The following is a 13,912-nucleotide window of genomic DNA, read 5'->3' as shown; positions in this document are numbered from 1 at the left end:
CTTGAGGAGCTGGTTTTGCCCAAGCAGCCAGTTCAGGGTCTGTCCTTCACTGGGTGTGTGATGACAGCCTGGAGCTTTGAGGGATGCAGGATTAGGTCCGCTGTGCATATCCTGGAAGTGAAAAAGTAACTGGGCCATGCTTCAGTGCTGGGAGTCCCTGGGTAGTATGGGAAGTGGTAGAGGGGAAACAGGCCAGCCCCCAAGTAGAATTCAAGCAGAAAAAATGCATTTCACTCCCCTTCTGGCTGATTTTAGGGTTTATCTCCCCCGCCAATTGAGTTTGCCATGTTTTGGATTGGATAAGCTTTCATCCTGACCCAGGCAGGATCTGATGAAGGCGGTAAAGCCAGACGAGTCCCAGAGGCAATGCTAAGTGAGCTGTCTGGCTTTGCAGCTGAATTATGTGGCAAACTCTTTTGAAGGGAGTTCAGAGCTGTGGCGGAACTAGGGCAGGATGCATGCACACGCTTACCCTGCGTGGACAGCCCAGGTGCCTCCCTCCCTGCCTTTGCCTTTCTGCCTGGACCGAGTCCTGATTCTTCCCTGACTCAGTTCTCACATGAGTGCGTATAATCTTGGGGCTTTTCCAGCATTTGCTGTGCTGGGGATTTGTACCAGTCTTCAGAGGGCAGCATGCACTGGCCTTCATGCATTGCGGGTGCCCATCTGTTATAAGGTGGGTTTTGCAGTCACCGTGAGAGTGGATGGAAGAGCCAGAGGGAGATGCCTGACATCTGATCCCTTGAGTTGAGGATTTAGTGCTTGGTTAAAAAGAGAAGTTGGTATGATCCTTTTTCTGCTGGCTTATTACTATCTCAGTCTCTCTCATTTCCCTTTCTTGGCACGTGCAGGCCATTCTGTTTCAGGACTAGAATTTTTTCCCTCCTTCTCAGCAGCTCAATAAATGGGAAATTATTATGGGTCTTTACCTCTCATTCTGAAGAGAGAATACATATGCTTGATCAGGTCTTGCAGTAACTCTTCTGTCGAAGGAGAGCCCGGGCCGGTGGGAGAAGGGGCAGCCGGGTGGAGCGGAGGTAGCTGCATGCACACACCAACTTGTCCAGGTGGGATGGGTGAGCTTTGCACCTGCATTCATGCAGCACCAGTCTGCACTGCTAACGTGAGCTGAAGTTGTAGCTTGATTGTCTCTTAGAGGCAGAAGGACGACAGTACTTGTCGGCCGAGTGATAGGTGGGTGTCACTGGCCAAGGGCTTGCGTGTGCTGAGCTTGCCTGTCTGCAGAGGCGAGCAGCGTGGGGCAGCCTGTGAGCTGGGGCTGGCAATAGTGCTGTGTTTGGGGGGGCTAGCATGTCAGCGGGCTTTGGACACATAGGAGGATGTCACTGCCCTCCACTGTTTTGTCAGCATTGATGGAGTTACGGCTGCTCTGTGGGGAAAGTTTGGGAACAGCATGGAGTGTGGGAGAGAAGGCAGGACTGCAGTCAGAAGCAGCTAGAAGAGGATTATATGCAAATTCAGGGACATGGGAAGGCCTCTTGCCTGTGGTGGGGCAAGTGAGGCGCTCTAAGCAACAAAACAAGAGCACGTGGGTGTGCATCCCATGAAGCTGGGTGGAGGAGCACCTGCAGGCCAGTAGCTGCTGTGGGCAGCATTGCTCATATGCTCTTGGCTTTGCTCCCATGCCTGAGGCGCACACAGTGATGCGTGGCTGTTCAGGGAAACTTTCAGATGTTCCCTGGCTGCTTACGATTTTGCATCCTGAATATTAAAGAAATTTTAATGGAGCCTAAAAGCAGCTAGATTTCTCCTAACCTTTCCAGAGACTTGAAAAGACCCCTCTGTGCTTTCTTCTTGCTAACAGCCCTACACGTGAAGGGGGGAAACAACACAGCAGAGTTTTGTGAGCCACCCTCTCCTCACCCCATTTCTTAGCCTCCTGAGGGTAAGAGATCTGGCAGAAGAGAGACTGTGCCCATCTGCCATCAGTGGTGCCCATCTGTTTTTGTACTGTGGGATTGCAGAGCAGGAGGTGGATTCAGCGTACGCTTACGTGCCCTCCCACACAGCGCTGTACAGCCTGGCTGAGGTGTGTGAGCCAGCTGCATGAACCCAGCCACGGTAAGGGACTGGGAGAGGCCCTGCGCTCCCACTGGCAGGAAGGGTGGGATGTTTTGAGACTGTCAGCTGCAGATTAAAGCCACTGATCAACATTTGTGCTTTCCTCGGTGTGGGCAGGAGTAGGGGGGCTGGAGCTCAGAGGTTGCCTGTTCTCCACAGGGTCTGCAGTGCTGGAAGTGCTCTGCCCAGCCTAGCACACATGCTAACCAGACCAAAGTGAGTCCCATGGGAGCTGCTGTAGCATCTGTGAACCCCCTGTGAGCAAAGCCACAGGCATCACCCAGGCTGACCAGAGCCAGGGAGACTGCTGTGGCCCTTGCTCCTTTGCACATCCCTCTTCTGCCAAGGAGCGTTTCTGCCACTTTGCTTTTCCTCTTGGTCCAAGTTCTGGCATCTCGAGGTCTTCTGAGGACCTAGAGTTAAGGGGTGCTGGCAATTCATCTTCCTGATGATCTAAGTCCTGCTGAAATAGAAACACTAGTTAGTAGTGGCAAAGCTGGTAAATTGCTTCTGGCCTATGTGTAAATTGCTTGCAACTGTCAGGGTCAAGTAACAAACTGAATCTCTTCATTCATGCAGTGAGCAGGGGCTGCTGGCATGGCTGCTGGGAATGGGAGCGATGCTTACAGGGTCTGGGCTTTCTGGGATTTGCTGTTGGGGACCACCACCTGGGGCTTCCTGGCTTGGGAGGGGCACGTGGGAAAATCTAAGGACCTATGTGTGCTGGCAGCCCTGTGCAAAGGAGAGCGCCTCCCAGGGAGTCTCCCTTCCTTTCCTGCACAAGCGTGGGCTGGCCAGGGAGAGTTTCCTCTTTCTGGTTCCCTTGGGGGCAGTAACTGCTTTTGCTTCCTGGCTGTTCCAGAAGAACAAGGAAAACCTACTCCATAAACAATGTCCCACAAGGGTGGAAGGAAAGTAGGGTTGTTCAGCCCTTTCCCTTCCCATGCTGGTGGTGGAGAGCCCTTCAGGGACTAGAGCAGGGTCACAGTGAGTTCTCCATGGGGGCTGGTACGTGCAAGCGTGTGCGTACATGTGCATCTGCAGGTGTGGGTGCATGTGCTTCTGGTTGTGTGTGCACATGCACACTTTGTGGGAAAGATAAACACAGCTATCAATAGCTGGTGAAAAATCTCTTGCCACGTGTAAGGAAAGGAAAATAGGGTCCCTTGCATTTTTCATCTGGTACCATGAACTGTTCCTGGCCTTGACAACCAGATTAGCTAGTTAAATGTTCCTGCTGCTGCAGTCTGAGCAGCATACTGTGAATTCCCTGCCATCTCCATGCCTGGTGTTCCTGGAGCCATGCAGAGCCCTCTCCAGCCCCAGACCTCAGTGCTCTGGCAGTAGTTTGAAATTCTCCCTCTCTGCCAGGCAGGGTGTGGGATATCCCATGGTGAGCCTGTTCTTTCAGTGGCTGTAGCAAATCTGCGGGGTTTGAGTGGGGTCATGCTTTGCTGCTGAGTGTGCAGGGCTGAGAGAGCTGGAGTGTGCCTCCCTCCCTGGCTCTGCTGCTGAGACCCTTCGGCAGCCGCTGTGGATTCATGGCTGTGCCTGGTGACACATTGCTGGGCCTTACTGACTGCTTTTTTTCCTATCCCTTTGTGCAGGTGCTGGACATGGACACAGAGGATGACCCCTTGTTACAGGACGCTTGGCTAGATGAGGAAGATGAAGAGGTAGCCTTCAGCTCCCGGAAGAGGCGAGAGGGTGCTCTGTTGTGTGGGAAAAGCCCATGCAGAGTCAGGCCACTGCGTGTCACACTGCCCGTGTCTGGCTTCTGGAATATTGTTGGCTGGGTATTTACCAACCCCTACTGCGCTGGCTTCATCCTTTTCCTGGGCTGTGCCATCCCTGCTGTGCTTGCTGTTGTCATGTTCCTCCACTACCCAGCCCTGGATATTGACATCTCCTACAATGCTTTTGAGATCCGCAACCACGAGTCCTCTCAGCGCTTTGATGCATTGGCCTTGGCCCTCAAGTCCCAGTTTGGGTCATGGGGGAGGAACCGCCGGGACTTGGCTGACTTTACCTCTGAAACCCTGCAGAGGCTCATCTTCGAGCAGCTCCAGCAGCTTCATCTCAATGCTTCCCGTCTCAGGGTTGGCGCACGGGTCAAGCGCAGCACCTTGGAGGGCAGGATGAGCTCCCCCAAGCCCCATGCCCACCTGAACCCTGGAAACCGGACTTCCCGAATCGGGAGGGGTGCCCCACGCTGGGACTACTCCGGCACTTACATCAGCACCAACACACAGACACATGCCCATTGGCGCATTGAGCTCATTTTTCTGGCTCGGGGGGACTCTGAAAACAACATCTTCACCACTGAGCGCCTGGTTACCATCCATGAGGTTGAGCGCAAGATCATGGACCACCCTCGCTTCCGGGAGTTCTGCTGGAAGCCCCATGAGGTCCTGAAGGACCTGCCTCTGGGTTCCTACTCCTACTGCTCCCCTCCCAGCTCTCTTATGACCTACTTCTTCCCCACTGAGAGAGGAGGGAAGATCTACTATGATGGCATGGGACAAGACCTTGCTGACATCCAAGGTAGGCTGAGGGCTGTGGGCGAGGGCTGCATGTTTAAGGCAAGCATCTCCTGCAAATTCAGGCAGTCACTGATGGGTGTGCAGCTGAGAAGGCTGACCGCCTTGTGCAGAGAGGAAGATACTGCGATGTCGTGCCTTGAGGAATCATCTTTTCTGTGCTAGGGCCCCTTTTCAACCCTTTCAGCAAAGCCCATGTAACTCCAGTCATGGGTCATGCAGGCCCCAACAGGCCAGCAAGAGGGACAAATGAGGGGAGCCCTGCATTGTACAGATGTCCCCTGTAAATGACTATGGTTAACTAGAGGAATGTCAGGTCTTGGATAGACAATAGGGATGAGCTTCCCTGTGCTATAGAGCAGATGAAAGGTCTGTGGGCTGTTCTGGAGCTTGGAAAGCAGCTTGTGAGTCACAGGTGGAAAGGCTCCTATAAGGAGAGGAGGAGGGCCATGCCTCCTGTTCCCAGCTCCGTACCCTGTACTGTGTTCCTCTAGTAGAGCAGAGGCTCTGGATGGTAAAAAGGAGGTGAATCATGAGGAGCCTGTGGGTGTGATGTGGCTGTGGGATGAAGCCTCCATCTGTTTCCTGAGCACAGGCTGCAGGTGACAGCTGTCCAGGAGCCATACAAGGAGCAGGCAAAGAATTAACTCCATCTGTTCCAGTGTGAGTAACAGCTCTGCTACTAAAACAAGAAAGAGCATAGTTTCTGGGTCTTTCTGGTGTGAACTCAAGGGAACTTGGATTTTTGGGATAGACAGGCAATGTCTCTTATTCAAAACTAGCTGAGTGCCTCCATCTCTGCATCCCTCACACCATCAATTGGCAGAGGTACCAGTTCTCAGTAGAGCCAGGACCCCTCATCTTCCATGGGCTTTGTTTAGCTCATGTGCTTCCCATTGTGATGGAGCAAATTGATGGGGATGCTGAGTGCACTGCTGCTTGGGGGAGCTGCGGTTCAGATCAGTCGGTGGAAAATGCATCCCTGATGGGGAACTGCATGTAGGCAACATCGCAAGCAGAGTCACAAAGCAGAAGTGGAATGCGAGTCTGAACGGTCCAGCTTTCCCAGCCCTCCTTGCTCTCTGTAGGGTGACAACAGTTTCCCTTTGTCAGACTAGACCCTGTGCCTTGCCACATCAACTAGGCAGGACCTAACAAATATGGTCCTGCTTTCTCCTGCAGGGTCCCTGGAGCTGGCCATGACCCACCCTGAATTCTACTGGTATGTGGATGAGGGCTTGTCTGCTGAGAACATGAAGAGCTCCCTGCTGCGGAGCGAAATCCTCTTTGGGGCACCACTGCCAAACTACTACTCAGTGGAGGACCGCTGGGAGGAGCAGCGCCGCAAGTTCCAGAACTTTGTCATCACCTATGTGGCCATGCTGGCCAAGCAGTCCACAAGGTGAGGGGGCATGCAGACAGGGCAGGTGCCTTGCTGGGAATGGGTGCGAGCAGGGAAGGGCAGAGGCTGGAGGGGCTGGTGCTTTCTGTTGCACTGAAGGAGTGGATGGAATAGGCCCTTTGGCGTGTTCAGGCTCTGCCTTAAGGTTTACACAGGACAGACGTGCCTGCTCTGCTCTGAGCCAGGCAGCATTCAGCCTTGCCGGGGAGGCACTGGGACAGAAGGCTTGGCGTGCCAGTTCGGACTGTGGGTCAGTCTCAAACAGTGGCCGTGGCATAATGCTCCAGACGAAGGAGGAAAACCATCTCCTTTGAAGTTCAGCTCAGCCATGGTGCTGTGCGTGAGGGTGGGGAGCATATGGCAGAAAACCACTCATATGCTTCCCTTTAATGCCACTTCCTACTGCAGCAACATGCCAGAGACATCAATAGAAGCAATGAAAGGGAGCCAAAGACTGAATCCAGTGCCTGCCTTTCTACTCAGCCCCTCTCTGGCACTGGACCTGTTTGCTTCCATCTCACAAGTCCAATTCCACTGACTCCAACAGAGCTGCTTCTCTGCCTTCCTGGTCTGAATTTGGCCCCAGCTGGTCTGATGCAGGGGATGAAATGATTCTTACTCAAGGCATCAACTTGTGGATCCGATTCTGATTTTTCTCATGCCAGTGTAATTCCTTTCAGAAGTGTTTGCTCTTTGTACAGAGATATGGGGAAGGGAGTTTCAGGGCAGGATGAGTTTCAGGAAATGCAGTCTTCTTTCACCACCAGGTCTGTATGACTGTGGTGGAATAGAGCTTTGCTCAGTGCTTGTGAGAAGGGAGATGGTAAAATAGAGCTAAGAGTAGCTGGGTATCTGTGTAGCTGAGGGACGGCAGCGAGTCCCAGTGTCAGTGTACCTGCTCAGTTTTCAGCGCTCCAGTGAATTTCAATCGCTCCCGGAACGAAGGGATACTGATCTTCAAAAGCAGAGCGACTGCCGGCAGCCCTTGTCAGCCCTGAAAGCCGGCAGCCACAGAGGGTTCTCAGCAATGGGCTGGCAGAGTGGGCTGCCGTTATTGGAAGCCCAAAGGGAATTGGGGCCAAGGCTCAGTTCTGAAGCTCAGGGTCCTGATAGCCTCCCACGGTGCAGTGTTATTGTACTCCTGGTTAAATTATCTTGGATTACTTCCGCTCAGAGCCTGCTTCCAGAACCAGAAGCTGGTAAATCATATGGTTTCTGATAAGCTCTTGCTCTGCCTGCATCTGCTGGTTATTACCTTTGTGCTTAATATAATAAGCAATGATTAGGATTCCAAATGGAATTGGCTTTGGAGGCTTCAGAAGCTGTCTATTAGTGCCAAAGGCCCACCATGCAGTGGAAGAATTTAAAAAAAATATTAGACTTGCTCTTTTATTTTTCTCCCTTGTATGAACTTCACCTCTAGCAGCAACCTCGTTCAACCTGCTCTCACCACTCTGAGCTGTTTCCTCAGAGAACTGCCAAGTTTATTAGAGCAGTGATCTCCTTTGGCTCTGTGGGGAGACATTGTGCTTTAAGTTTGCTGGCTCTGCTCCCTTTACACTCAACTCTGCCTAACTCCTTTTCCTTCCTTCATATCTTCCCACGCTAGCAAAGTCCAGGTGCTGTATGGAGGAACAGATTTGTTTGACTATGAAGTCAGGAGGACTTTCAACAACGACATGTTGCTGGCCTTCATCAGCAGCAGCTGCATAGCTGTCTTGGTCTACATCCTTACCTCCTGCTCAGGTAGGCTGTAGTCGTGGTTGCTCTGCTCTCACACAAATCCAAATGGGCCATGATTGCCTGTTTCGGCGCAAGCCCCAGGAGAGGCTCTGATGCCCTGACACCAGCCTGGCTTTCTGGCACAGCAGCATGCAGAAGGTCTGGTTCTCCAGAGCAGAGATTTGTGGGCTGGGTGGGGGGAAGGCTCACAGGAGAATAGGAATAAGATGCAAATTCCCATCTTACTAATGCTGTTGTAAAGCTGATATTTCATGGATGCGCCTCAGGGGAAGGAGTCTGCAGGCGGTACTCTGGCAGCCTTGAGCTATTCTTTGTCACCAACACACTCCTGGGAACCAGTGTCCCAATAGAGCGGGTGTGAGATGTCTGTTCTCCCAGGGGGTGGCCAGTGGTACTATTCTTTTCCATGTTTCTTTCCTCCTGTAGTGTTCCTGTCATTCTTTGGCATTGCCAGTATTGGGCTAAGCTGCCTGGTGGCTCTGTTCCTGTACCACATCGTATTTGGGATCCAGTACCTGGGTATACTCAACGGTGTGGCTGCCTTTGTCATTGTGGGGATTGGTAAGCATATCCTTGCTCAAAACCTGCCTGTGCTGCCTTGCCATAACTCCTGCCTGCAGGAGAAAGAAAGGTGATGGTGGCAAATGCAGATTGAATTTTCAAGCCCTTTCCCTCTATTACCTGTAAGTGAAATATTTGCAGGTCAGATGTTGAAGGGAAATTAGATTTTTAGCATATGTCCCTACAGTGAACACTGTATCAAAATATCGCCCCTCTTTTCCCAGGGGTTGATGATGTCTTTGTTTTCATCAATACCTATCGCCAAGCAACCCACCTCAAGGACCTGAGACTGCGTATGATCCACACCATCCAGACAGCAGGGAAGGCCACCTTCTTCACTTCCTTGACCACGGCTGCAGCATATGCTGCCAACATCTTCTCTCAGGTACACTGCAGCTTTGGGATTTGGGGCTTTCTCTTTCTGCCAGAGGGCCTAATAGAGAGGGAAGCTGTCAGCACCTCCTTCTGTCCTCTCCTCCAGCACAGGGACATGCTGGACTTGCTTGCCCTAGAGAGCTGTCCCTTACCTGCTCTAAGGCAGTGGACACTCTCCCTGTATCAGCATGCAAGGCAATATTTCCCATGCCACAGATTAAACATGATCCAGTGGCTGTCAGGTTCCAGCTCAGCTCTTCACCTACCAGGTTTGCTGACTACCATGACTGAGGTCAGCATGTGCTATTCTCAGGTTCCTCCAGGCTGGAAAAAGGTATCTGGTGCCTCTCCAGGCCTCCTGCCCCAGTTGATCCTAAGTCCATGTTCTCTCTCTTCCTGTAGATCCCAGCCGTGCATGACTTTGGACTCTTCATGTCGCTGATTGTGTCCTGCTGCTGGGTAGCTGTGCTCTTCACCATGCCAGCTGCTCTTGGAATATGGACCCTTTATGTGTCCCCACTGGAGAGCTCCTGCCAAACCAGGTGAGCCCTGGAGCCTCCTTGTGTGGGTGGGAAGTTGTTGCGGAACTCATGGCTGAGGCAGCATGGAAATCCCTGCCCTATCCTCTCAGTTATCCTCATCCCCCTCAGCTTGGCTTTGCCATTCCCCCTAACAAAAGGAAACTTAACTCCTGCTATTCCAGTTTGAAGGGCCAGGTCTCAGTCTCATTCCCCCGGTGTACACACAGGTGTCTCCCAGGAGCCAGATGTTGAATCCCATGGAGTATCGGAGCCATTTGCGTGGCTCAGAGCTGAACCTGCACTTGCTGCACAGCTGAATCCTCAAGCTGTGGAGACACAAGCCCTGCAAGGCACACAGATCAGCGTTGCTTCTGCCTGTGAGCACAAGCAGGGCATGTAGATTTGTACTTGGAAGTCAGCACGTTTCCCCTTCCCTTGCTCTTTAGCAGTGCAGATGACCTGGCCTGATTTAATTCATTAGCAGGGAGATGAACTGCTGAAAACTCCCACCACTCAGCACCCAGTGTTCGTGGCTCAGCCCTGCTCTGTGCATCCAGCCCAGCCTGCTACTGCTCTGCCATAGCAGCTCAGCCCCTGACCTCTCAGCACTTAGCAATGGAAATTGCTCATGGCAGTGCCTGTTGTCTTTCCAAGTAATTGGAGCAGACTGTTCCTGCTGTCCTTGTCACTGCAGGAGCCCACTGGTAACAGTTTGCAGGGTATGTGGCTTAAAACTTATGCCTTTGTCTCCTTCCCTGCTCTGATCCAGCTGTAGTCAGACCTGCACCAAAAAGAGTGCCTTGCACCTGGCTGAAGATCTCTTCATTGCCTCAGAGGTCACCTCCAGAGCAGGCAGAGAGACGCTTCCCTATCTTGATGATGACATCCCACTGCTCAGTGTGGAGGAGGAGCCCGGTATGTGCCTTGCTGTGTAGTGCCTTCAGGGGGACCACACTGCCCTGTTCATCCTGTCCCTGCCACTGGTCTGTGCCTCGGTTTCCCTATTTTTAATCTGGAGATGGTGCTGTTACAGGAGGTTGTAGGAGTCTGAACTCACTCATGGTTGTAAGTTGCTTTGAGATCTTCAGTGGGTGTTGATACATGCTCTCTAATGACTTTGCTAATCCTCTTGGGTCTGACCTGGATTGTACTTTCTGGCTGGAATTGCTGATTGTGACATGGATTTAGCCATGAAATACCTAATCCATAGCACCAGGACAGCTCGCCTTCGAGTAAAGTGTTTTCCCCTCTTCCCTGCCATTCAGAGCACTGAGTTTGGGAAGTAAGCGAGAGAACGCTTTGTTATTCTCCAGCATCACCTCCTCAGAGCATCTGCTCCATCATGGCAAGAAGAGGGCAGTGAGTTGCATGAGACCACATAAGCAATCTAGAAAAAGAGCCCAGAAATTCCCTATCTGTTGTTAGCAGGAGATAATCCTTCTAGCCTGATTGAAGACAAGGGGTGCTTACAGGGTCATGCTCTGTTGTACTTGGCTTTTAAAACTTGCTGGGATCTCTTCCTTTTAAAACCCCCCAACGGAAGTGGTCTGGGCAGCGCGTAGCTTTCCGGCCTAGCAGCAGACTGGAGCTGGAGGCAAACGGATCGATGGCCGAGAGCCCATCAATCCCACAGCAGTGCGCAGGCCCCCTCCCTGCAGAGCAGGCTCTGAGCTGCCTTTGATAGGCAGGCAACTAAGCTTTGGCACTGCTGCAAGAGCTGCCTCCTTAGTATGCCAGAGCCACATGCGATGGTAATGTATGGAAATAGCTCCTTCCCTTCCCTTGAGCGAACAGCAGGAGGCTTTTCTCCAGGGGCCCCTGGGCATCAGGTAACTTGTGAAGAAACAAAGCAGCGTGTTCCAGTTGGTGACCAAGCACGGTTTGTGGGGCAGCTGCACAGCGTGCCAAGCACACTTTGACCCCTCTTCTTTCCCTAGGCTGCCGTGAGCTGGAGAAAAGAGATCAGATGGGAGCCAGGCTGCAGTCAGGAAGAGGTCAGCTGTCTGTAATTAGCTCTAAGGCATACTTAGTGGGACAGGGACAAATTTTGCTTGGCCTGAGAAGCATGCAGTGTCCCTGTGACATTATGGGCAATCTTAGTGGGATTTGGCAGAGAAAGAATAGCCTGAAGCATAAGCTTTGGACTGAGCTATGGATTTAGAAGTGTAGCTGTCACATGTCAGTGATTTGACAAAGATGCTTCCTATGACATCCTGGGAAGTCACTGCCTCCACCTGGGTCTTACTCCATCTCTTTAGTTTGAGTGAGTTGTACAGCAACTTGCAGACAATGTTGTAAAGGAGAGCAGAAAGCTATGGGAGACACTCGTGATGCTGAGCACTGAGACTGCCTTTGATTTCTCTCTTTCTAGTCTCCCTGGAAATGGGGGATGTCCCCTTGCTATCTGTGATGCCAGAAAATCTGCAGCTTCCTGCAGAGAAGAGCAACCGGGGTCACTTGATAATTCATCTGCAGGAGCTGCTGGAACACTGGGTGCTGTGGTCTGCAGTGAAGAGCAGATGGGTGATTGTGGGTAAGTAAAGAGGGCGGTTTTCCATCCCCATGGATTTTTAGAGGGTTTGACAGCATCTCAGTGAGTCCCCAAGCCTTCCTTGATTATTAGTGACAAGAGATTGAGAAAAGGGATATAGTGGATGGCTTCCAACTCTGTGGAAGAGCGTCCTCAGAACAGTCGTGAGGAACTCTGAGACTTTTTCATCCCTCTCCTTTTGCTCAGATCTGAAATGGCAAGTCTGATGGGGTTTTCCAGGCATGGGGCTCATTACAAGTAAGCTCAGCTGCCAGCGTGCATCAGGGGCTATTCCTTTTTCCTGTTGAAAATACCATCTCTCTGCTACACCTCTGCTGTCTATGTTGTAAGTGTGGGATGCATCTAGGGTTACACACACTTACCTGGGCTTCTCCTTGCAGGGCTCTTTCTCCTTGTTTTGCTCCTGTCCATATTCTTTGCTAGCCGCCTCCAGCCAGCCAGCCGTGCTCCAGTCTTGTTCCGGCCAGACACTAACATCCAGGTGCTGTTAGACCTGAAATACAACCTGAGTGCTGAAGGCATCTCCTGCATTACCTGCTCAGGTGAGAGCACTGGTCCCCAGACCACAGTGGGTACAGCCTGGCCTAAGCTCTGGGCCAGAGGAGCTGAAACATGAGGTGAAGGCTGACATTGTTCAAGTATCTCCTTGGACATTGGATGGACCCCATCAAAGTGAGGCGTGCATTGGGAGTGGGGTGGTTGAGTTGCCTGTAGGAATGGAGTATTTTGAAAAGTATTTCCTGCTTTAGCCAGGAGCTGCCTGAGTGTTTCTGCTGGAGCAATTCTTTTATAGTCTGTGAAAACTGACTACTTTTACTCATAAGTGCTGGTCACATGCCAGTGACCAGCTAGGGGTCTGTGGTTCTTCCCTGCCTAGGGTTTGATGTTCAATAGCAGGGTCCATGGTGTGCACAGGGCTGGTAGGTCTCTTGTCAGCCCACTGGCTTTTTCCTTCCTGACTAACCTTGTGGGACAGGTTTGTTTCAGGAAAAGCCCCACAGTTTGCAGAACAACATCCGAACCTCCTTGGAAAAAAAGAAGAGGGGCTCAGGATCACCTTGGGGAAGCAAAGGGAGCATAAGTGATACAGGGCAGCAAGGTAAGTGCGGCATGATGACTCTGACCGCATTTGGGTCCAGGGCCCGAGGATTCACTCGGTTAAAAATTTATCGTAAGATCTCTGAATAGGTGATGGGGATAAATTCTCTTTAGACCCTGCTCCGCTGAACTGTGGTTTGGTGTTGGATGTAAGGGGATTGCCCCTTTTCACTGAATGCCTACTGCTCTGTAGGACATGGTCCTGTGACCCAGGTGACAGTACAGTCAGGTGACAGATCTCTCTGGTCTGCGTACAGGCTAGGAGCTCAGAGCTCTTGCATCCCAGTCCTGTGTCACAACCTGGTTGGCAGGCCATGAGAAGAGTAAATGCAGCCTGCTTTGCAGGGGATTTTGAGGATGAAAGAGTTATCGGGCCAGGTCCTGAGATGACATGAATCAGTAAGCCATCGGGAATTACTGCAGCTCAGGATATATTTGTGAAAACCTTTGAAAGGTGTGCTGTGCTGCTGGAAGACAGAGGCCATCCCTGCTGCCCCAGGGGAGGAGACAGCAGACCGGAAGAACGCTTCTTTGCTGCTGCCCCTATCTGTAGGATTTCCTGATTGAGAAGTCCCACTAGCCCTCATGTCCTCTGTTTTCTTCAGATCTCCAGGGGACTGTCTATATCTCCAAGTCCAGAAGCAAAGGAAGGCCAGCCATCTACAGATTCTCGCTCAATGCCAGTGTCCCTGCCCCCTGGCAGATGGTGTCACCAGGAGACGGGGAGGTGCCTTCATTCCAGGTGAGTCAGTCCAGGGATGTTGGACCCCTCTATCAAGAGTGCAGCACTCAACAGGTGAGCACAAGAGCCTCCTCCTGTCTCTCCATGGGGTCCTAGGTAGCTCAGGGTGAAACTTGCAGAACAGTTCAGTAAGTTAGCTAACACAGAGGGCGTTGTGCCTGGCATCGTTAAAGATTATGCCTCGGAGTGCCACAATACTTACTCATTGCTGTTGTGATGTGACTGTCAGCAGTGGGAGCAGAAGTGTGGGTGTCAGTAGAGATCAGATGAGGCCTGGTGTCATCGGCTGTGCTCATC

General features: G+C 51.9%; 1 protein-coding gene across 10 annotated transcripts in view; it reads left to right on the top strand.

Annotated features, from left to right (window-relative positions):
- Positions 1–13,912, top strand: part of DISP3 (dispatched RND transporter family member 3) — a 157,153-nt gene that overhangs the window by 77,169 nt on the left and 66,072 nt on the right. For 8 of the 10 annotated variants that reach the window (XM_080380919.1, XM_080380920.1, XM_080380918.1 and 5 more), the window contains exons 2-13: positions 3,690–4,626; positions 5,805–6,024; positions 7,634–7,770; positions 8,194–8,328; positions 8,553–8,713; positions 9,106–9,245; positions 9,994–10,139; positions 11,162–11,218; positions 11,596–11,757; positions 12,156–12,317; positions 12,752–12,874; positions 13,479–13,615. In XM_080380919.1, coding sequence (XP_080237045.1) covers positions 3,690–4,626; positions 5,805–6,024; positions 7,634–7,770; positions 8,194–8,328; positions 8,553–8,713; positions 9,106–9,245; positions 9,994–10,139; positions 11,162–11,218; positions 11,596–11,757; positions 12,156–12,317; positions 12,752–12,874; positions 13,479–13,615 — 2,517 coding nt within the window. The remainder of the gene's footprint in view (positions 1–3,689; positions 4,627–5,804; positions 6,025–7,633; positions 7,771–8,193; positions 8,329–8,552; positions 8,714–9,105; positions 9,246–9,993; positions 10,140–11,161; positions 11,219–11,595; positions 11,758–12,155; positions 12,318–12,751; positions 12,875–13,478; positions 13,616–13,912) is intronic. The other 2 variants (XM_080380926.1, XM_080380925.1) reach the window with 1 other exon arrangement.

The sequence above is a fragment of the Falco punctatus genome, assembly GCF_963210335.1.
Source record: "Falco punctatus genome assembly, chromosome: 3".
Taxonomy (NCBI): Eukaryota; Metazoa; Chordata; class Aves; order Falconiformes; family Falconidae; genus Falco; species Falco punctatus.
Note: the sequence above shows the minus strand (reverse complement) of the source record. Positions and strands in the feature narration are given on the sequence as shown.